Source organism: Erpetoichthys calabaricus, chromosome 8 (assembly GCF_900747795.2).
Source record: "Erpetoichthys calabaricus chromosome 8, fErpCal1.3, whole genome shotgun sequence".
NCBI lineage: Eukaryota > Metazoa > Chordata > Cladistia > Polypteriformes > Polypteridae > Erpetoichthys > Erpetoichthys calabaricus.
Genome location: NC_041401.2, coordinates 132,574,057 through 132,599,214, shown reverse-complemented (window position 1 = coordinate 132,599,214; position 25,158 = coordinate 132,574,057). Strand labels below are relative to the sequence as shown.

General features: G+C 39.7%; 1 protein-coding gene across 4 annotated transcripts in view; it reads left to right on the top strand.

The window, feature by feature from the left end:
* nadka (NAD kinase a) overlaps window positions 1–25,158 on the top strand; it is a 235,054-nt gene that overhangs the window by 22,324 nt on the left and 187,572 nt on the right. For all 4 annotated transcript variants that reach the window (XM_051931383.1, XM_051931384.1, XM_051931385.1 and 1 more), the window contains 2 exons: window positions 1,979–2,108; window positions 3,600–3,708. In XM_051931383.1, coding sequence (XP_051787343.1) covers window positions 1,979–2,108; window positions 3,600–3,708 — 239 coding nt within the window. The remainder of the gene's footprint in view (window positions 1–1,978; window positions 2,109–3,599; window positions 3,709–25,158) is intronic.

Below are 25,158 nucleotides of genomic sequence, written 5' to 3'. Positions count from 1 at the left end.
CCCATATGTCACGAGTCTATAGAAATCGCATTACTACGAAGTACATTCAGTAGATATTTTCATTATAACGAAGTGCACAAAAGACCTTGAAATGCCTGAATGAATCATCCACAGAGCAGTTAGTTCTGTGGCCGTAGTTCAGTTGTGCAGAACGATCCCCAAACAGAAACACTGTCATTTTTTTTTTTCGAACTTTCCTCGTACTGTTTTGTTTCCTGCGGTTTTCAGTGATACCTTTTTGCTTATTGCTCTTCAACATTTGAAAAACATTCATTGGAATTTAACTCATTGTCACCTTCCTATAGAAACAGCAGACATGAAAAAACGATAACCGTTCATATTAGAAAAAAAAGACGTTGCCAGTGAATTTGGAATTTCGCCATTGACACTGTCAACTTTTTTGAAAGACAGAGCAAAAAAAGTAGAAAAATCTCTGGTTGCAAACGTATGTGAACTGCTGCATTTGAAGACGTTGAAAAAGCCGTTTTTATGTGGTTCAGTGATTCTCATTCAAGAAACATTCCTATTAATGCGGCACTCATTCAAGAAAATGTGAGGTATGTAAACTCTCTTGGGGCCTCCCACAACTGGACAACAAGCCAAAGAGCGTCCCGAAGTGCGATCTCTGCATCTGTACGGGGCAATGGTAGATGTACTGCATCTCTCTGTCAAAGTAAACAGAAAAGATCTCGATTGGTGATGCAAGGTTAGGAGCACGTAAATTGTAAATGCAGCTACTGTAACAGGATTACTTGATCACTGACCTGGCCACGACTCTGCCTGACTGCTGTGTCTCTGTATAGCAGAGTGGCAGATCACTCTACAATAAATAACTAACTGTGGCGTTCCTGTTTCAAGCTGAATAAAGCTGGTTTTTGCTAAAGTACTGAGACTAAGCCTCGTGTTTTGGGGGTGCAAGACAGGGATTTATAGCGCGACCCTGATCTTTTATGATTTGCTTCTGTGGCGCTTCATTGGAGCGCTGTGAGCCTCCTATTGCCCTGCCCCAGCACCGGACAAACAATCTTCCACAGACGCTGCAATCGTGCTTCAGGATGCACTTCAGCGTGTCGTTCCCATTGGGTGGGGAGGGGGTCTCAAAAGAGTTCAGAAACCTCACAATATGAAGAAGAAATAATGGAGGATGTAGGAAAAAAAACGGAACTTTATTCAAAGCACTGCAAACAAACATTTGTCTCTTTTCAAAATTTTAAACGTGCTCCACGACAAGTCAGAGATTACAGTTCCGCCAGGAGCAGAGAGAGAGAGAGAGAGCGCGAGCGAGACAGAGAGAAATAAAAGCAAACAATCAATGCCAAGACTGACAGGCGCTGTACAAGGCTTTTAAGTAAGCGGATTACCATGCGAGAGGTTTATCGCGCATTATAGTGCAAGTAAGAAGGGTAAGGAGCAATGTGAAGGTAGACTGTCAGCTGTTTCAGGGGTTTTCCCGGGGGCGTCTGTGTCCTCTGAGGGTGCGATCAGCCCTCCAGCTTACAATATATATATATATATATATATATATATATATATATATATATATAATGTATGTATGTGTACTTTTCTACTTTTATGTTTCTATATATAGTTATTGTCTGTTTTTCTGTTTTTCACCTGCATTATTATCATTCTTTATCAGTATGCTGCTGCTGAAGAATGTGAATTTCCCATTGGGATTAATAGATAGATACTTTATCTATCTATAATATATATACACACACACACACACACACACACACATACATATATATATATATATATATATATATATATATATATATATATATATATATATATACACATACTCATGTGTGTGTATATGTATATCAGCATTAAAAATTATGTTTAAAACAAGTTATTCTGTGACAAAATCTCTGTTGATCAGTGTATTGAGTAGGTCATAGTTACTTATTTAATCCACATTATTTAACTAAGCAATGAATAATTTATACCTGTATATGTATGAAATGTTTTCAAGGCACATTCAGGACCCAGCAAATCAACGACTATTATGGAGTAAGCCTCCTAAAAGTGTCTTAATTATTAAGAAAGTCAGAGATGCCACCTTACTGCAACCTTTCAAGGAACTCTGCATATTTTTAACTGAGGTAAGGTTATTTCCTTTATTTGTGCATGTCGTCCTGGAAGATTTCTTATCTTGTTAAAATTTTCTTTGCCTGAATCATAATTTTTTATGGAGTGTGTAATTCACTATAATTCATTATATTAAAGTACCCTAAGTTCTTGTCAATAAGCCGCGGCTTATCTAAGGAAAAAAGTTGTGAAAATGAAAAAATAGAATATCGGCTTATACATAAGTCCGGCTTATACATCCATCGCGGGGGTTGCGTTCCAGAGCCACCCGCGAAATAAGAATATCCGCGAAGTAGAAACCATATGTTTATATGGTTATTTTTATATTGTCATGCTTGGGTCACAGATTTGCGCAGAAAACACAGGAGGTTGTAGAGAGACAGGAACGTTATTCAAACACTGCAAACAAACATTTGTCTCTTTCAAAAGTTTAAACTGTGCTCCATGACAAGACAGATGACAGTTCAGTCTCACAATTAAAAGAATGCAAACATATCTTCCTCTTCAAAGGAAGAAACAAATCAATATGTCTGTTTGGCTTTTAAGTATGCGAAGCACCGCGGCACAAAGCTGTTGAAGGCGGCAGCTCACACCCCCTCCGTCAGGAGCAGACAAAGAGAGGGAGAGGGAGAGTTTGTTTTTCAGTCAAAAATCAATACGTGCCCTTCGAGCTTTTAAGTATGCCGAAGCACTGTGCAGCATGTCTTTTCAGGAATCAGCTTTACAAAAGCTAGCAACGTGAAGATAATCTTTCAGCATTTTTAGACGAGCGTCTGTATCGTCTAGGTGTGCAAACAGCCCCCTGCTCAATCCCCATACGTCAGGATCACAGATAGTCAGCGCAAGATTGACAGAAAAGTAAGCAATCTAGCTTCTCAGCATCTGCCAATAGCGTCCCTTGTATGAATCAACTGGGCAAACCAACTGAGGAAGCATGTACCAGAAATTAAAAGACCCATTGTCCGCAGAAATCCGCGATATATATTTAAATATGCTTACATATAAAATCACAATTTAAATGACCGCTACGCGCTCGTGTTGACTCGGCGACGCCCAGAGCAGAAAGAACGCGCTCCGGCCGCTCCAACCGCGCCATGCGGGGAGTGAGAGAGACGGCAATATCTCACACTCTCTCCCCCCTTAAAGAAATTAAATGGGCGCGAGTGAGACCACTGACCTCCCTCCCTTCTATTAGTTATAGGTTATAGTACGTTCGGCTTATCCATGAGTCCGGCTTATCTATGATACGATTTTATTTTAAAAATTCGTATGATTTTTGGTCTCCGGCTAATACATGAGTCCGGCTTATAGACAAGAACTTAGGGTAATAAGTATGTTTGTTTTAAGTGAATGAAATATTACTGTGTTTTGTCATCTTGCTGAATGAAATAATTGATATATGTAGCACACAGACTGAAATTATTATTATTTTTTTTTTTTTTATAACCTACTTTGCATTTTTCAACATGGGCAGTGCTCACTGTCTTTTACTTTGTTCTTTTGAGGTTAAAAGACTGATCATTTATGTGGAAAGAAAGGTTTTGGAAGACCCAGAAATTGAAGAAGATGACAATTTTGTAGTGGTGAAAAAAAAATTCTGCACATTCCTTGAAGGTAAAAAAAATTATAGTCGTCATCATATCTTTTGATTGGCTTTGCTTTTTCAGTTAAGTCACTTTTGTTATACTATAATTTAAACTTCAAGTTTAAATTGTCAGCATATTCTTGCTTGTGTTGAGTCACTGTGTGTAAAAGTGGCAGCCTTAATCAGGTTCGAATGTAACTGTTTGATCTGAACTCTAGTACCATTTCAAAGTTTGAGGTTTTAGATCAAAAGCAATACTGTATGCATTGAATGATGGTTTTCAGTAACTTATTACATACAGCATTGACTTTAGGAGGCTTCACATTTACATGGCCCATGTGCTTGGTGTGTGGGTGTGTTTGTGTGTGTCCTGCGGTGGGTTGGCACCCTGCCCGGGATTGGTTCCCTGCCTTGTGCCCTGTGTTGGCTGGGATTGGCTCCAGCAGACCCCCGTGACCCTGTGTTCGGATCAGCGGGTTGGAAAATGGATGGATGGATGGATGAACTGACTGTTTCATTGGGGTTGTATGATTATGACAAAATCAGTAATTGATGATTATTGCCTTTGCTATTATATTATTTCATTATTCATTATTCATTGTTATTCATTATCATTGTTTTTTCATTATTAACAGTACCATGAAAAATTCACCTTGTCTTACCAACTGTATATCTTGCATTGTCTTTACTCACAGTATAGTACAACCATCATTGCACAGGTACCCACTAAAAACAAGATATGAAATTGTTAAAATGCTGGATTAGTTGGAAAATTATAAATTTATTGTTTAATGTTGTTTATTATTTGCTACAATAAAGATACAGCACACTAATAAAATATGTGGCACTGTTTTAATATAGTAAATCCAGTAAATTGCTGATATATTTTTCATTACAAAAATATTTGTATAACACAAACATTCCTCTTTTTTTCATCACCAACAGTAAACATTCAAAAATGTAAAATGTGGGGAAAATGTTAAACATGGGAATGTTAAATTGGGGTTTGAAATTGTAGTTAGAAAACAACCTGCTGCATGTGTATGTCTTAAAGTTAAAGTACGTGACAAAATTTTAAATTATAATAATGTAAGATTAAGAAGTTAATGTAAACGCAGCCTAATAGTTCTGGAGTACTGGTATATAAAAGCATTAAATGTAGCAATATTAATCTATAGCAAGCTTGAGCAGTATTTACATAATAACTGCTACCAGACTTGGTGTTTGAGCAGTGGTGTCCCAGTTTTTTGACGAAAGCATTGTAGTAGAAGGTACACTCACTTAAAGAAGCGGCATTGCAAACATCTGCTCTTCAGCATATATTTCTGATCAGTATAATGAAACATTATGCTCACACACATTTCCATACTTCTACTCAACCTTTAATCAGTTTTGGTTGCATAAAGTGGAACTTATTTTAAGATCTGTTTTGATTTTTGTCTCTTATTTGGAATACAGGGAATGTATTGTGACTTTGGAAGAATAACTGCAGTACGGAAAGACTTTAACTGGTGATCATTTTCTAAAACTTTCACTGCACACACTTATTTGGATCCTTGTCTTTTGAAAAACAAAACACTAACTACTATTACCTGATTTTACTTTTGATACCCTCATTAATACAGGTATGCATTAGCGCAGACAGGTAATTATTTGTTATCTGTGTCATGGAAGTAACTTTACTCAGACTTACTGCTGCTTCGATTTCATGCACTCTTCATACTGGACTATGTGGTTTAATTTTAATTGGCTGTAGAAATATTTACCTGCAGTGTTTTAAAAGAGTTTATATAGTACATTTTTTAAAAGCAAAATATTTTCAAATTATGGACAATCTCTTCATTTTGGTACATAAACATCTTAAAAAGTGTCAGATGATCTGGGTATAACATTACTTATACTCTATTTTTTTCTAAAAGCTGTTGCAGACAGAAAAGAAATATATACACACTTTTTAAAAGATGTTGTCTGAGATCAGTCTCCAAAAAATACATTTACCATTTAGTATGTAGTTAGCACTATGATGTGAGTGCCTCTGTATATCCAAAGCAGTACTTCATGTGGATATACAGTATTCTATGTGTTAAACTGATGTATTAACGTAAAAAGTAAGCAGCACAGATTCAACACTATTTTTGTGGCTTCTCTATTATTTGAGTGCCAATCTCTAAAGAATTATCCAGCTGCAGCCAGGACAGTTTTTAGCCTTTAACTCTGTTACCTCCAGCTCTGTCTCCTGCTTTCTAGTCAGTGCCACTGTCTCCAACCCTTATAACATAGCTGGTCTCACTACCGTCCTGTAGACCTTCCCTTTCACTCTTGCTGATACCTGTCTGTCACAAATTACTCCTGACACTCTTCTCCACCCTATCCACCCTGCCTGCACTCTTTTTCACCTCTCTTCCACAATCTTCATTACTCTTTACTGTTGATCCTAAGTATTTAAACTCGTCCACCTTTGCCAACACTACTCCTTGCATCCTCACCATTCCACTGACCTCCCTCTCATTTACACACATGTATTCTGTTTTGTTCCTATTGACATTCATTCCTCTCCTCTCCAGAGCATATCACCTTCTCCAGGGTCTCCTCAACCTGCTCCCTACTATCACTATAGATCACAATGTCATCAGCAAACATCATAGTTCACGGGGGACTCCTGTCTAATGTCGTCTATCAATCTGTCCATCACCTTTGCAAATAATATAGGGTTCAGAGCTGATCCCTGATGTAATAATAATAATACAGTAATCCCTCCTCCATCGCGGGAGTTGCGTTTCCAGAGCCACCCGCGAAATAAGAAAATCCGCGAAGTAGATACCATATGTTTATATGGTTATTTTTATATTGTCATGCTTAGGTCACAGATTTGCGCATTAACACAGGAGGTTGTAGAGAGACAGGAACGTTATTCAAACACTGCAAACAAAACATTTGTCTCTTTTTCAAAAGTTTAAACTGTGCTCCATGACAAGAAAGAGATGACAGTTCAGTCTCACAATTAAAAGAATGCAAACATATCTTCCTTTTCAAAGGAGTGCGCGTCAAGAGAGAGACAGAGAACAAAGCAAGCAGTCAAAAAAAAAATCAATAGGGCTGTTTGCTTTTAAGTATGCGAAGCACCGCGGCACAAAGCTGTTGAAGGCGGTAGCTCACACCCCCTCCGTCAGGAGCAGGGAGAGATAGAGAGCCAGAGAAAAATCAATACGTGCCCTTTGAGCTTTTAAGTATGCAGAGCACCGTGCAGCATGTCACTCAGGAAGTAGCTGCACACAGAAGATAGCAACGTCCCTATAGTCTAGGTGTGCGAACAGCCCCCCTGCTCACACCCCCCTACGTCAGCGCAAGAGAGAGAGAGAGAGAAAGTAAGTTGGGTAGCTTCTCAGCCATCTGCCAATAGCGTCCCTTGTATGAAATCAACTGGGCAAACCAACTGAGGAAGCATGTACCTAGAAATTAAAAGACCCATTGTCCGCAGAAACCCGCGAAGCAGCGAAAAATCCGCGATATATATTTAAATATGCTTACATATAAAATCCCGCGATGGAGGAGAAGCCGCGAAAGGCGAAGCGCGATATAGCGAGGGATTACTGTAATACATTTTATTTATATAGCACCTTTCCCATGCTCAAGGCACTTACAGAATAAAAAAAGAACGGCAGAATATACAGTATATAGCATTGTACAAACCAGATAAATAAATAAAGAAGATTAAGACAGTAAATTCTGAAAAAAAAAACAGACAACATAATTGATGGCATAGCACACACATACAGGTTACATTAGCATCTTGACAGAGAAGTAAACTGAGAGGAAGGTAATAAAGTCAAGTAGAGCTAAAAACCTTCCTGAACAGATGAGTTTTGAGTTGTTTTTTAAAAGAATTCATGGAGTCAGCTGACCTGATTAATTTTGGAAGGTCATTCCAGAGTCTGGGCGCTATACAGCTGAAGGCCCTGTCACCCATGGAGTGCAGATTAGTGAGGGGCACAACAAGATTGCCAGAATCAGAGGACCTTAGTGGGCGGGCAGGCACATAGTGATGGAGAAGGTCACTGATGTAGTTTGGTGCGAAGGTATTTAAAGCTTTGTAGGTTATTAGTAGGATTTTATATTCGATTCTGTAGGACACAGGGAGCCAGTGAAGACGGAGCAGGATGGTGTGATGTGCTCGCTGCTGCTGGTTCGAGTAAGGACTCTTGCAGCTGAGTTTTGAATAAGCTGGAGCTGTGATATAAGATTAGAAGGGGCACCTGCCAGGAGGGAATTACAATAATCGATGCGGGATGTGATAAAAAGCATGGACAAGTTTCTCAGCATTAGAGAAGGAGAGGAAGGAGTGAACACGGGATATGTTACGGAGGTGAAAGTAAGAAAGTTTCTTAATGTGATTTATGTGGGCGGAATAAGTGAGGAAGGAATCAAAAATGACACCAAGATTTTTTACAGTAGAGGCAGGTCTGATGAGATCACTGACAAGATGGACTGGGAAGGAGCTCATTTTATTAAGTTGCATTTTAGTCCCAATTTGCAGGAGTTCAGTTTTATTGCAATTTAATTTTAAAGAGTTCTGCTCCTTCCAGGTTTTAATTTCACTAAGGCAGGCTGTGAGCTGAGAAAGCTCTGATGAAGTTCCACTTTTAACATTGAAGTAGAGCTGAGTATCATCTGCATAAAAAATGATAACCCAATCCATGACTACGGATAATATGGCCAATGTAATCCCACCTCCACCTTGAATGCATCTGTCACTCCTACTGCAAACCCTACCACTGTCACACTTACCCCGTACATATCCTGTACAAGTCTTACTCACTTCTCTGCCACTCGCGACTTCCTAATACAATTCCACAGCTCTGAGGCACCCTGTCATATGCTTTCTCCAGGTCCACAAAGACGCAATGTAACTCCTTCTGGCCTTCTCTGTACTTCTCCATCAACATCTTCAGAGCAAACATTGCATCTGTGGTGTTCTTTCTTGGCATGAAACCATACTTCTGCTCACTAATCATCACCTCCCTTCTTAATCTATCTTCCGCTACTATTTCCCATAACTTCATGCTGTGGCTCATCAATTTGATCCCCCTGTAGTTACTACATTTCTGCACGTCCCCCTTATTCTTAAATATCGGCACCAGTACACTCCGTCTCCACTCCTCAGACATCCTCTCACTTTCCAAGATTCCATTAAACAATCTAGTTAAATACTCCACTGCCATCTCTCCTAAACACCTCCATGCTTCCACAGGTATGTCATCTGCACCAACGGCCTTTCCATTTTTCATCCTCTTCATAGCTGTCCTTGCTTCCTCCTTGCTAATCCATTGTACTTCCTGATTCTTCACATCATCCAACCTTCTCTTCATTCATCAGCCTCTCAGAGTACTCTTTCCTTCTGCTCAACACACTCTCCTCGCTTGTGAGTACAGTGGAACCTTGGATTGCGAGTATAATTCATTCCGGAAACGTGCTTGTAATCCAAAGCACTCGTATATCAAAGTGAATTTCCCCATAAGAATAATGGAAACTCGGATGATTCGTTCCACAACCCCAAACTATTCATATAAAAATGATTAATGCAAAATGTAAAGTAAAAATACATAAAACAAATTAACCTGCACTTTACCTTTGAAAAGAATCATGACTGGTGTAATAAAAGACACAATAATCATAAAGGGTTGGGGTTTTTAGGCCCCGTATACTGTAAAGTAAATCAAAAAGATACATTTTCTGTCAGTGTTTTCAAACACAGTACAACTGACCGGGACAGCGTGGCTGGGTGGACAACTTATAGTGGGGAGCAGGAAGTTACGATATGATGGGGAAGCCTTAGTGGTGGATGGGTAGATGATGTCACCAGGAAGGGACCAAAGGTAAGAAAGGGACCCGGAAGCAGGTGGAATCAGAAGTCTTCCGGGAGTGGTCATGGTGGTGATGCTTCAGTCTTTCTGGAGGAATAGAAAAAGAGAGGTTAGTACCCCACCATTTTCCCCTGGTACGACTTGTTGCGGCGCCCGTTGGGTCCTTAAGCCGCTCCCCATGTGCTCGTGCGTGACACTGGTGTGAGGGAGACAAGAGAGGGGAGGGTTATTGTGTAGGGCGACTTTCACTCTAACTAACAGAATCCCTGCTACCTGTTGGCTCACTGAAATCTTCTTTTTTTACGACTTTAAGAAGGAACCTATCCAATGACAGTTGCTTTTGCCTCAAGAGTCACTACACTTGGACACAAAAATAAAAAAAAAAAAAAATGCTTTACGCACTGTAAAGTTTCTAAACTCCTTTTGGGATTCCACCCAATGAGATGACACTTGGAAGAGCGTCCCGAAGCAACCGGAGGCTCCCAGCGCTGTAGCAGTTTGCCATAAAAGCGGACATGCTATAAGCGCCTGCCGTTGATGGGTGATACAAGAAATATTATAAATGCGCAGGGCACAGTATTACTTGGCCATTAACCTGGCCATGACCCTGCCTGACTGCAGAGTCTGTGTATAGGAGAGTGGCAGATCCCGCTACAATAATAACCGTGCTGTTCCTGTTTCAGGCTTATTAAAAGCTGGCTTTGCTAAAGTACCGAGACTCAGCTTCGTGTTTTGGGGTGCAAGGCAGGGACTCGCATGTCACAGCACTCACACGTGGTCACAATGCTGTAGTAAACCGTATACGCTCGTACGGATGTTAGCTAAATGAGTGAGGCACGCTGACTGAGAATGAGAATGGGAGATGATTACCAACAATCCTGCAGCAAGAGAGAGAGAGAAGAACCATCGGCTCAGTTGTGATTATGTGATGCTCAGCAGACAAAGCGTGTACGTACTACTAGTATTGCAAGACCTCGCTCGTTTATCAAGTTAAAATTTATTAAAAATTTTTAGCTTGTCTTGCAAAACACTCGCAAACCAAGTTACTTGTAATCCAAGGTTTTACTGTACTTTTGCACCTTTATCACCCTAACCTGCTGCACATCTTTTCCAGCAATGTCCCTCTGTCTAGCTAATCAGTATAGGTCCTTTTATCCCTCCTTAGTGTCCAGCCTCTCATGCAACTCATTATACGCCTTTTCTTTTGCCTTCGCCACCTCTGTCTTCACCTTGCAAGGATCTGCGCTGGTATCCCGAAGGTTGCCGGTTCGAATCCCCGTCACTGCCAAAAGGCCACTGCTCTGCTGGGTCCTTGAGCAAGGCCCTTAACCTGTAATTGCTCCTCGGGCGCTGTACAATGGCTGACCCTGCGCTCTGACCCCAAGGGGTATGCGAAAACTACCAAATTCCTAATACAAGAAATTGTATAAGGCGAAATAAATAAAGAACAAAAAAATCTTCTTGTATTCATGCCTACTTTCTGCATCTCTCTGACTATCCCATTTCTTCTTCACCATCCTTTTCCTCTGTACACTTTCCTGTACTTCCCCATTCCACCACCAGGTTTCCTTTTCCTCTTTCCTCTGTCAGATGTCACGCCAAGCACCCTTCTTACTGTCACCCTTACTACATCTGCTGTAGTTTCCCAACTGTCTGGTAACTCTTTACTGCCACCCAGTGCCTGTCTCACCTCCTCCCTAAACTCAACCTTGCAGTCTTCCTTTTTCAACTTCCACCATTTGATCCTTGGCTCTGCCCTCACTCTCTTCCTCTTCTTGATCTCCTACATCATCCTACTGACCACCATCTTATGCTTCTTAACTACACTTTTCCCTGCCACCACTTTGCAGTCTTCCATCTCCTTCAGATTGACTCTTCTGCATAGGATATAATCTATTGGTCAGTGATATTTCAGTTCTGATATTAATTGTAGTTTTAGTTTTTATTTTATTTTGTAAAATCAATTTTTGTTTCGTTCTAGTTTTCAGTGGAGTCAACAATTTCTATTTTTATCTAGTTTTGTGTTTAAAATTGTAGTTTTTATTTTATTTAGTTCTGGCTTTTTTTTTTTACATAATATTAGTATAATTTTATTTATTTATTTTTCCCCTGTTGCAAGACCACAAATGCTGGCCTACACATATGTAACACTAGAATTACCAGAGCTTACGATAAAACTCGTAAATCCGTCCCACCTTAAATCCACTCGCACGTCTCCATTCAGCGTCTTTTTTCTTCTAAATACAATACAATACAATACAGTTTATTTTTGTATAGCCCAAAATCACAAGGAAGTGCCGCAATGGGCTTTAACAGGCCCTGCCTCTTGACAGCCCCCCAGGCCTTGACTCTCTAAAAAGACAAGGAAAAACTCCCAAAAAAACCTTGTAGGGAAAAAATGGAAGAAACCTTGAGAAAGGCAGTTCAAAGAGAGACCCCTTTCCAGGTAGGTTGGGCGTGCAGTGGGTGTCAAAAGAAGGGGGTCAAAACAATACAATGCAGTACACAGAACAGAACAATTTCTCAATATAGTAAGAATAAAAAAATATAATTTTTAGAAGTACAGAGCAGAATTTAACAGTAGATGATATGTCCCATAATAAGATTTGGATTTGTGTAGAGTCCTGGAGACCTCCTCCTTCAAGCTGCCTCCCCCATTTGGCCATTCCATGGCTGAAACAGTGCTGGGCCAGCCAATCCGATGAAAGGACCCCCTCTTTCCCACGATTCCTGCGATCCTCCATCTGGGATGACTTTTCCTTAGGCAGGCAAAAACAACTTGGCAGGTGGGCCATGGCACCAAGTGCCACATTTGAGTACCGAAAAGAAAAACAGAATAAGTGAGGGTTAGTATCCAATTCTAACTGTCATGTTACTTATGTTTAATTGCTAATGACTAACAACAGAGATGCAGTCTGTACAGTTAATCAGCAGCTCTAGTCAGGATATGCTAAACTGAAGTAGTGAGTCTTCAGCCGGGATTTAAAAAGCTGAGACCGAAGGGGCATCTCTTATAGTAGCAGGCAGACCATTCCACAGTTTAGGGGCCCTGTAACTAAAAGCTCGACCTGCCACTGTTATTTTATTAATTTCTTGGAATCATAAGCAGACCGGCATCTTGAGATCTTAATGTGCGCTCAGGTTTGTAAGTCATGATAAGTTCAGACAAGTAAGCCGGACCTCGACCATTTAATGCTTTATATGTTAAAAGAAGGATTTTGAAATCTGCCCTAAACTTAACCGGGAGCCAGTGTAAGGATTAAGAACTGGAGTTATGTGTCATATTTTCTTGTTCTTGTAATAATTCTTGCAGCCGCATTTTGGATTAACTGGAGGCTGTATAAAAGAACAGTTTGAACATCCAGTGAACACCGCATTGCAGTAGTCAATCCTACTAGAGATAAATGCATGAATTAGTTTCTCACTCCTGTTTATTTAAAAAGCGCCTTAATTTTCTAACATTTTTAAGATGAAGAAACATGTTTTGGACAACTTTGTAATATGCGCTTTAAATGACATACTAGAGTCAAAGATAACTCCTAGATTGCAGGCTGATTCAGTAAAAATGACTGGGATTCCAACTGAGTTAAATGATGACAAAATATTGTTGTGATCAGCATCATTCCCTCCAACAATTAACATCTCTGTTTTATCTGTATTTAAAGACAAGTAGTTCTCATTCATCCACTCCTTTAATTCGCTAACACAACTAATTAAAAGACAACATTGGAGAAACTTCATTTGATTTAAATGAAAGGTATAACTGGGTGTCATCTGCATACAAGTGAAAATTAACATTATGTTTCCTAATGAGAGATCCCAGTGGAAGCATGTACAGTGAAAACAGTAAAGGTCCCAGTACTGAGCCCTGCGGGACACCATATTGAACTTTGTGTATAATGATGGAGTACCGTCAGCACATTTCTGTACATATTGGAATCGATTTGATAAGTAAGAACTAAACCAAGCGAGAACGGTGCCTGTAAGCCCAACATCATTTTCTAGCCTGTGCAGTAAAATAGAATGGTCGATGGTGTCAAATCTGCACTTAAGTCCAACAACATAATTACAGTGGAGTTTCCTTCATCAGAGGATATCAGAATGTCGTTTACAACCCGTGTTAGAGCCGTTTCTGTACTATGACCAGTGCGAAAAACCAGACTGGAATTTCTCAATAAATTGTAATGCGTAAGGTGTGTCTGAAGCTGACTGGCGACTACTTTTTCTAGTATTTTAGAGAGAAACGGTAAATTTGAAATCGGCCTATAATTATTTAGTATATGTGGGTCAAGGTCTGACTTTTTAAGTAATGGTTTAATGACTGACACTTTTAGTGTATCAGGTACTGTGCCATGCAATAATGAACTATTGATAATGTTTAGGATAGGCGCTGCAAGAACATCCATTGCACTTTTTACTAGTTTTGTTGGCACTGGATCTAGGGAACAAGTAGTGGGCTTCATTTAGAAATTAAACTTAAGACTTCCTGCTCAGTTACAGGATTAAAATTACTAAAGTGCGGAGTGCAATGTGAGACAGGGTCTGCTAAGCTAGTATTTGGTTTGTACTGTGATGTAGAGATCTGGGATCTTATATTTTTAATTTTCTCATTGAAGAAGTTCATAAAGTCTGTACTGCTAATGTCTTTGGTATTTTGCACTGTTGATCTGAATTTCCATTTGTTAATTTAGCCACTGTTCTAAACAGTACCCGAGGATTTTTTATTATTGCTATCTATTACAGTAATGTAGAATAATATTCTGACCGAGCTTTAAAGAGGGCTTTTTTATATTTATTAACACTCTCTGTCCATGCAATTTGAAAGACATGTAGCTTTGTTGTTCTCCATCTGCGCTCCAGTTTTCGACACTCTAATTTAAGAGCTCGAGTGTTTTCATTAAACCAGGGAGAGTTTCTATGTGCTTTGATCACTTTTGTTTTAAGGGGAGCCACTGTGTCCAGAGCATCTCTCAAGGTCACATTATAATGTGATGTTAGCTCATCTAAATTGTTTTCCGTGTTTACATTTTATGTTAACTGATCTAAATGGTTTTTCCACAATTACACTCGACTTACTCAAAGTATCTATAAATTTTGAGCAGAATTACAATCTAGATGTCGCACTGTCTTTGTTTTAATCTGGGAGTGTGTTGGCAAGGGCAGGACTAAATCAAATGTAATTAAGTAGTGATCAGAAATAACTTCATTTAATGGAGTAATAATTAAATTTTGAATTTCAACTTTGTAAGTTATAATTAATCTAATGTGTGGTTATGATTATGAGTTGGACCTTTGACATTCTGACAAAATCCTACTGAATTTAACAAATAAGTAAAACATTTGCTAAAAGTGTCAGTTTCCACATCAATGTGTACATTAAAATCCCCCATCAGTACTATGTGATCATAATTTTATAGCCAAGTCAGATAAAAGGTTGCTAAATTCAGACATGAACAATGAATACGGCCCTGGTGGTCTATAGACTAGCACTATAATTATGTTGGAATCTGTTTTAATATTTAAAATGAGTGCTTCAAAGGATGTAAAGTTGCCTAAATTTTTACAAGTGATTTGCATTTTGTTACAATGAATTATTCCAAGGCCCCCTCCTTGACCTGAATCTCTAGACTTATGAAGGAACGAGTAGCCATCTGGTGACGCCTCAGCTAGGGGTACAGTGTCACATTTACTAAGCCAGGTTTCAGTGAGAAGACACAGATCAGATTTTGTACTTAATATAATATCATTTACCAAAACAGCTTTAGTGCCAAGAGAGCGAATGTTCAATAAGCAGCATTTAAAACTGTATGCTTCTTTCTGAATTGGTGATATATTTTTTGTTTTAATTTGAAGTAAACTTCTATTAAAGATGCCCCTGGTGGAGGGTCTGGTTTTATCCCTTGGTCTAATTATACACCTTATTTTTTGGTTATCAATTAATTTAAGGTTTGTATCAAGACTAAATTTACTGGATGCCCCATGACAAGAATTATAGGTAACAGCTTCAGGAAAGTAACAGGTGGGATAAACAACAGCCTGTGATTTAAGATCACATGACTGTGGCCTGGATGGTGCTCTAATCAGTCAACCAGGCAGTTTTGCTGCCATATTTTGGGATAATACATAAGATCCCCTCCAGTTAGGATGAAGACCATCTCTTCTGAAAAATCCAGGCCTTTCCCAAAAATCATCCCAGTTGTTCACAAACGCTATGCTTTTGTTTGCACACCAGGTTTCTAGCCAGCAGTGAAGGGAATGCAATCTGCTATAAATCACATCCCCTCTATATAATCTTGGTAAGGGGCCAGATACAACTAAATTCCGACATTTTCTTTTAGCTTTGATGCAAAAAGAGATGAAGTTCCTCTTTAATACCTCAGATTGCTGTGAATAAATATCATTAGTGCCGACATGCAGCAATAAGGTAGATACTTCATCGTCGGTGACACGGTCCAATGCGGCTTGTGTGCCAGAAATCTTGGCCCCTGCGAGGCACTTAACATTAACTGCTAGTTTAACACAGTTTGGAATTCTAACATTCCGCACTATGGAATCGCCAATTATGAGCACTTTCTTATTCTCAGTTTCCACAGGCGCGCTGCGGAGTGCTGAGAATCTGTTCTGGGTCTGAATTGGTGACCTGGGTGCCGGGGGACTACATTTTGGATTCTTAGACCCCCGTCTTACTGTTACCCACTCGCCCTGTGGCTGAATTGGTGCTGCTGACTTCGGCCGTGCACTGACTACAGTGGGACCAGGAGAGACTGAAGCCGAATCAGAAGTAGCCGAATTGTCTAAACAAACCGAGTCGATCCAATTTTCGGTTTGCCTAATCGCTATCAGATTCCTAACACGGTCCTCCAATTCGCGTATTTTCCCGACCAACTCTAAATTAACTAAACACTTTCGGCAGGTGAAGCTGTCTACAATGTCGGCCGGAAAACCTGAACTGTACATGCTGCAGGACACACAACATATAAACGTGCCCTCAACGGGCAGAGAGCAGATAGAACTTACGTTTAGTATTGATGTCGTCTTCTCCGTTTTCTGTAGTTTACTTAAGTGCTTTCTGCTTCAGAGACCGTCGGCTTCAAGTTTCTCACTGCCGGTTATTTCTTCTGGTCAGCTGCCGGCTTTACTTCAGATGAACTTGCTCGGGTGTTTGCGAAGGGCTACGTGCCTGTGGGAGACGCCGCTGCTCTGTGCTTCTGCTCGGTGCTTCCGCTCATGCTTCTACCTGAGTGAGAGAGAGAGAGAGAAAATCATTAACCAAACAATCGCTGTAAAACCGAAACCACGTCTGAATGGAGACGTGCGAGTGGATTTAAGGTGGGCCGGATTTACAAGTTTTTTCGTTGGCTCTGGTAATTCTAGTGTTAAATGCAAGTTTTATTTCAGTCAACAAAATACACTCACAGTTCATAATGTCGTTAAACACAGCTTGACTATCAATGGTCAAACAGATGAAGTGGCCAAATGAGTACAGTCAGCAAGATCAAATGTTTCAACCCAAGAAACCAGTCTGTGCAAGCATGTTACTGTTCAGCTTTGAGCATGCAAGCATTTCGAGAGATTTGTTCATGTTGCCACGACGTCCATTGCAGAGATAGCCACACAGTGAAGATATTTGCTTGACAAGCGCCTGTAATGCAGATACACTAACGATGTCCTTGGCCACTGCCGCCAGCAGACTTTATGGTGACGATTTCTGCTGCCAGGACTGAAGCAGTGAAGTGTGGTGAGGTTCATGGCTGGTGACTCCTTCAGTGTCAGAGTTACAAATGTATGATCCCCAAAGAGTAGCTTATTCACTATTCAATTGGCAGCCAGCATGCACATTGACTACTGGTTATGTTTCAGATCTCATCAGCATTCTTTGCACTCACATAGGTAAGGTACATGTTTGCCTAAGAAAGAATGTTGCATTTATAGCGGTGACAGAGAGTGGAGAAAGCGCATTTGCTCTGCGCCCTCCATGTGTTCTAAATTTGCCGTTGCAATTTCACAATTCATACTCTCATTTCAAATGAAAGTATAGACTGTTGTACAAAAAATAATGGATTTCACATTTGACCTTAATTGAAATATTTAGTTGTTTTTAAAAGCGTTTAATTCTGATGCTTTAATCAATTTATTACAGACTGTTCAACAAAATAAGAAAAACAAAAGAATATTTTAAGGTCAAAATTGAGTTTTTAAATATTAGATTTTTTTTTAGTCTAATCCCGTTTTTTTATAAAATTGAAAACTGTTTATGATCTTACCTTTTATTTGTTAATGAAGTCCATGTGCCTATCCTTCTCCACGAAAATCTCCGTCACTTTCTTGTAAAAGTCCTCTTTATTTTCCTTTAGTTTTAAAAGTGTTAATCTTCCATTTTGGCAGTCAGTTGGAACAAAAAATAAAAATAAACGGATCTCTGCAGTGCACTTGACATTCTGATATCATTAACTTATTGGCGCTCCGAGCCTCTGTGTAGAAGAACAGCAGCAACAAGCACCTGTTGGTCTCACATGCACCCCTTTCAGGGCGGCACGATACTGTCTGCCTCGCTTTGTGCCTTTTCACTGCGGTTTTAAGTACGATCACCAAGACTAAATATGTCACACACATTCATTAAAGTTATTTATTAAATTATATTGGCAACGTACAGACTGACAGCAACAGGCATGCGCCAATTGCATGCATCAGTTGAGGGATAGCGCAGTCCGAGTTTTTCCCCTATATTTGATCAGGAAATGTGCAATTTTGACTATAAAAATGATCTAAATTATTGGAATTACACAGAAAACAAATTTATAGCACAGACCAGTGGACAAATTTATTTTATCATATCATTATTAGTTGTTTTACTTTTCATGATGACCGGTGAGACCTCATGTCCCTGCATGAAGTGCTGGACTTCCACTAAGTACTGATCCAGCTGGCCCTGCACTGAAACTCCGGGACTCATTTCTTCTTCTTGCACACTACATTTGCTTTTATTATCATCTGCACTGTAATTAAAGTATTTCCACACATTACTTTCTCGCTTTCTATCCGCAAACATCTCTGCAAAACTCGCCATCGTCAACCACACGTGTTTACTGCTTCAACCCGACGACCCAAATGCACTTAACAAACAATCAGCGGTCCTTTACGGATGTTGTGCTACGTGACTATAGTAAGCCAAGTTACAAGATCATTGCATAGTGAACAGCGCAACGTAACTGAACGCTCAGGGTGACCTACAAACAACCCATCTGCATGCCTGAACTGGATTGAATGAAAATGCTATTGCTGTTTTTTTCGTTTTTTTCTCAATTTTCATTTTAGTTCGTTCACATATCACTAATTTTTATTTTTTATTTAGTTTTAGTTACTCTGTTTGCCTTAATTTCAGTTCACGTTCTTGTAAAACGAAAAACTATATTTTTAGTTCTAGTTCTCGTTATGAAAATATCACTGATACCGGTGTGCATCTTCCTCCACACTTGTACATCACCCTATGTTCCTTCCTCTTCTTATAATATGTATTCACCACAGCCCTGTCCATCCTTTTGGCAAAATCCACTATCATCTGACCTTCTTCATTCCTCTCCTTGACACCATACCTACCCATCACCATCTCGTCCCCTCTGTTCCCTTCACCAACATGTCCATTGAAATCCGCTCCAATCTCCACATTCTGTCCCTTGGGTACACTGTTCATCACTTCATCCAACTCGCTCCAAAAATGTTTCTCATCCATTGCACACCCAACTTGCGGGGCATATGCACTAACAACATTCATCATCACACCTCCAATTTCCAGCTTCATAATCATTACTCTGTCTGACACTCTTTACACCTCCAAAACACTCTTGACATACTGTTCCTTCAGAATAACCCCTACCCCATTTCTCCTCCCATCCACACCATGATAGAACAATTTGAATCCACCTCTAATCCACCTGGCCTTACTCCCCTTCCATTTAGTCTCTTACACGCACAATATATCAACCTTCCTTCTCTCCATCATATGTGCTAACTCTCTCCTCTTACCAGTCATACTGCCAACATTCAAAGTTCCTACCCTCAGTTCCACTCTCTTTACCTTCCTCCTCTCCTCCGGATACGTCTCCCTCCTCTTCTTCTCCTTCTTTGGCCAACAGTAGCCCAAATTCCACCAGCAACCTGTTGGCTAACAGTACTGGAAGCGGTCGTTGTTAACCCAGGGCTCGACTGATCTGGTATGGAAATTTTGTATTGTTGTCTGCATATTGATTTGGCAAAATTTTACACTGGATGCCCTTCCCTACATAACCCTCCCCATTTATCCGAGCTTTGGAAAGGCACGAAGAAACACACTGGTTTGTGCATTCCCTTTGTCTGGGTTATATAGTAGACCATTATTACTTTTTTTAAAAGACAATTTCCGTAATAGGAATCAGATAAACCATTGTATTTGTTTACAGTCAAACCATGCAATTCTACACACTAACCCTTCAGCGGTACTTTAGACTCTTCATTTTGTGATTCTGTGTTCTACCTTTTACGACTGTGTACTAGGCTAGTACAGTAATCCCTCACTGTATCGCACTTCGCCTTTCGTGGCTTCACTCTATCGCGGATTTTATATGTAAGCATATTTAAATATATATCGCGGATTTCTGCGGACAATGGGTCTTTTAATTTCTTGTACATGCTTCCTCAGTTGGTTTGCCCAGTTGATTTCATACAAGGGACGCTATTGGCAGATGGCTGAGAAGCTACCCAACTTACTTTTCTCTCTCTCTCTCTTGCGCTGACTTTCTCTGATCCTGACGTAGGGGATTGAGCAGGGGGGCTGTTCGCACACCTAGACGATACAATACGGACGCTCGTCTAAAAATGCTGAAAGATTATCTTCACGTTGCTACCTTCTGTGCAGCTGCTTCGTGAAGCGACATGCTGCACGGTGCTTCGCATACTCAAAAGCACGAAGGGCACGTATTGATTTTCGATTGTTTGTTTTTCTCTCTCTCTCTCTCTCTCTCTCTTTGTCTGCTCCTGACGGAGGGGGTGTGAGCTGCCGCCTTCAACAGCTTTGTGCCACGGTGCTTCACATACTTAAAAGCCAAACAGCCCTATTGATTTGTTTGCTTTTCTCTATCTCTCTGACATTACAGTATCTGCTCCTGACGCGCACTCCTTTGAAGAGGAAGATATGTTTGCATTCTTTTAATTGTGAGACGGAACTGTCATCTCTGTCTTGTCATGGAGCACAGTTTAAACTTTTGAAAAAGACAAATGTTTGTTTGCAGTGTTTGAATAACGTTCCTGTCTCTCTACAACCTCCTGTGTTTCTGCGCAAATCTGTGACCCAAGCATGACAATATAGAAATAACCATATAAACATATGGTTTCTACGTCGCAGATTTTCTTACTTCGCGGGTGGCTCTGGAACGCAACCCCCGCGATGGAGGAGGGATTACTGTATTGCAGTAGTATATGTAATGTATTTATTCTGATGCTTCTCAAGGCCTAACAATGCCTATGAAGGCATAATGCATGTTCTCCTCTATAATAATTTTGTCATACTATGGATTTACCAAAAGGCTCTGCACTTCTTTAATTTTAAATCACTCTTATAAGGAATTCTATATTGCCAAAAATAATTGTTGTAGGTCTGTTCCAGAAGAAAGATACTCTTGTCCTTCAAGTCAAGGACTGCTTCTTGAAACGTTATTGTGTCACAGGACATGGTGACAGCTTGCAGCCTCGCCACAAGTATGAAGCGAAACTTATTACACAAGCACAAACATTCATTTTGGGAGCATGGAAACCTTTTACTTATTTATGTCAAAGTTGTCCTCACATAAACTTTCAATTTTCTACCGTTACTATACAATACCACTCTTGACCAATAAATTTTATCTTTATCTATTATATACAGTTAGTTTCAATTAAACTAACATATTAATTGCTGTTGTATATAATTAAACAACAACAACAACATTTATTTATATAGCACATTTTCATACAAAAAGTAGCTCAAAGTGCTTTACATAATGAAGAAAAGAAAAATAAAAGACAAAATAAGAGATTAAAATAAGACAACATTAGTTAACATAGAAAAGGAGTAAGGTCCGATGGCCAGGGTAGACAGAAAAAACAAAAAAAAACTCCAGAAAGCTGGAGAAAAAAATAAAATCTGTAAGGGTTCCAGGCCACGAGACCGCCCAGTCCCCTCTGGGCATTCTACCTAACATAAATGAAATAGTCCTCTTGTAGTTAGGGTTCTCATGGAGTCAGTTGATGCTGATGGTCATACAGACTTCTGGCTTTTAAACCATCCATCATTGTTGGAACATCATGGTGCTTTGAGTAGATGATGGAAGAGAAAGTAGGGGTTAGTACAGATTTTAGAGCCACCATGAATAGTTATTATAATGAATTGGATATACAGAGTATCAGATTAAATTACAGTGAAGTTATGAGAAGGCCATGTTAAAGTAATGTGTTTTCAGCAGTTTTTTAAAGTGCTCCACTGTATTAGCCTGGCGAATTCCTACTGGCAGGCTATTCCAGATTTTAGGTGCATAACAGCAGAAGGCTGCCTCACCACTTCTTTTTAAGTTTTGCTCTTGGAATTCTAAGGAGACACTCCATTGAGGATCTGGGGTTGCGATTTGGAATATAAGATGTCAGGCATTCCGATATATAAGATGGGGCGAGATTATTTAAGGCTTTATAAACCATAAGCAGAATTTTAAAGTCAATCCTGAATGACACAGGTAACCAGTGTAGCGACATCAAAACTGGAGAGATGTGCTCGGATTTTCTTTTCCTGGTAAGGATTCTAGCAGCTGCATTCTGCACTAGTTGCAAACGATTTATGTCTTTTTTGGGTAGTCCTGAGAGGAGTGCGTTACAGTAATCTAGTCGACTGAAAACAAACGCGTGAACTAATTTCTCAGCATCTTTCAATGATATAAGAGGTTTAACTTTTGCTATGTTTCTTAAGTGAAAAAATGCTGTCCTAGTAATCTGATTAATATGCGATTTAAAATTTAGATTACAGTCAACAGTTACCCCTAAGGTTTTTACCTCCGTTTTGACTTTTAATCCTAATGCATCCAGTTTATTTCTAATAGCCTCATTGTATCCATTATTGCCAATCACTAAGATTTCAGTTTTCTCTTTATTTAATTTGAGAAAGTTACTATTCATCCATTCTGAGATACAAGTTAGACATTGTGTTAGTGAATCAAGAGAATCGGGGTCATCAAGTGCAATTGATAAATACAGCTGTGTGTCATCAGCATAAACTGTGTTAGCTCACGTTGTGCCCTGAGATAATCTGACATAATGGAAGCATGTAGATTGAGAAGAGCAGCGGACCCAGGATAGAGCCTTGTGGAACACCATATAGGATATCATGTGTCTTTGAGTTGTAATTACTGCCTGGTAGGATTCAAACCAATTTAAGACGCTGCCAGAGAGGCCCACCCATTGACTAAGGCGATTTCTCAGAATATTATGATCAATGGTGTCAAATGCGGCACTCAGATCTAAGAGGATGAGAACAGATAAATGACATCTGTCTGCATTTACCCGCAAATCATTTACTACTTTAACGAGTGCAGTTTCTGTTCTGTGATTTGTTCTAAAACCTGACTGAAATTTATCAAGAATAGCATGTTTATTGAGGTGCTCATTTAACTGCATAATGACTGCCTTCTCTAGAATTTTACTTAAGAAAGGCAGGTTAGAGATGGGTCTAAAATTTTCAAGAGCAGAGGGGTCGAGATTATTTTTCTTAAGTAGGGGTTTAACTACAGCAGTCTTAAGACAGTCTGGGAAGACCCCCGTATGTAATGACGAATTTACTATGTCGAGAACATTATCAATTAGCACGCCCAATACTTCTTTGAAAAAATTTGTTGGTATTGGGTCAAGGATGCAGGTGGAGGGTTTCATTTGAGAAATTATTTTATGTAAATCAGGTAAATCTATCCTAGTGAAAGAGTTTAATTTGTTTATAATGGAATACTGGGGTTTAGGAGGATCCTTAGTGTTGGGGAGATATACTATGTTATTTCTAATATCATTAATTTTTTGATTGAAAAATACAGCGATAGCCTCACAGGTTTTACTGGAAGTACTTAGGTGGCATTCCTTTGAGTTACCTGGGTTTAACAGACGATCAATCATCGAGAATAAGACTCTGGGATTACTAGAATTGTTATTTATAATCTTGGAGAAATAGCAGCGCCTCTCAAGACGGACTGTGTTATTGTATTCTGTTATTTTAACTTTTAATATTTCATAGTGGATAGTTAGTTTAGTCTTCCTCCATTTACGCTCAGCTCTACGGCATGTTCTCTTTAAATCAGACACTCTTTGGGTCTTCCATGGTATAACAATGCTAGAAAACTTTTTAACTGTCTTTTCAGGTGCAAGTAGACATTGCTTGTCTTACTTAAGTGTTACTTTTAAAACTTGTTTGTAACTTTTGAATTGTATAACACTGCATAACACTGTATCGTCATGTTTAACTCTTTGAGGGCTGAATATATTTTCCAAAAAAAACGATGGTTTCACACAGAAATCAACATAAAATGTCTGTTGCTGAATGCTGTGGCTGCCAGTTTGCCAAGAATGAGCGGCAGGCTTGCTGCCAGGCTGTCTTTGCGCGGCAGGGGCAATAGCAGTTGCAGTGCATTACATTTTGATTGTTAAGTGGCAGTCCTCCCTGGCAGACATTGTCAGTACCACAACTAGCTGCGGACCAATCAGCTGAAGCTGGAACCTAACATTCGTTTTCGATCACTTCAATCAAAATCTGAGTCCGACAAATCATAGTCGAGTTCAGAGATAATAGGCAAGATGTCGCCCACGGAGTACTTTGCTTTTCGCATTTGCTTTGATTTCTCGCCAGATGCCAGTGCCATTTTTGCCATTGTGTGCGCCTTGCTACTCACATGAACGCATAGAATCTCGGTCAAACCAATGAATCTAACTTTCCTTCTAGCAATGAGAGTCCAACGTAATAGTTGGTTTTGTCACAGTTTACAGTTGATTACTATCGTCAACTCCTCCTTTTGACAAAAGTCGACATTAGCCCTGAAAGAGTTAAGTAAATGTTTAGTTCTGAGGCTTGGTAATGTGTAAGACTGCTGAGGCCTGGTTTCACCTATAGAGGTATGGAGAGTAAATGGGGGGTCTAAAACGAATGCTGACAACAGGATCGTCCTATTACAGGCCTTGGAGTGTCTCGGGTCACTAAATGAGCTTGATGCTTCATAGTGCCAATTCTGCAGCTGAAGTCTTTCTTTTTTTGACTTTGCAGCACAGTGATCTCCCAAGTTGTGGGGAGGTGTGCAGTGTGGTGTGAAATGGGCTATAAGTTCCTAATCATGGTCGCTGTTGTGCCTGACTCCTTTTAGTTCAAGGTAGACAGCTGACCCAACTCCCCACTGCAAAAGTGCACAATGCTCCTTTTTATAGATCGAAACCACACACAGTGATGCCTGGGTAAGTAATGTTAACTTAAGCTCTGGGCATGTTGTGTGGCTGTTTGGATGTTTTCCTTGCTCTAAGTCAGGAGGTGGCAGTGGTGAGCAAACTGTAACGCACAGAAAATTAAAAATTTTAGTTTCCAAAGCTGTCTAT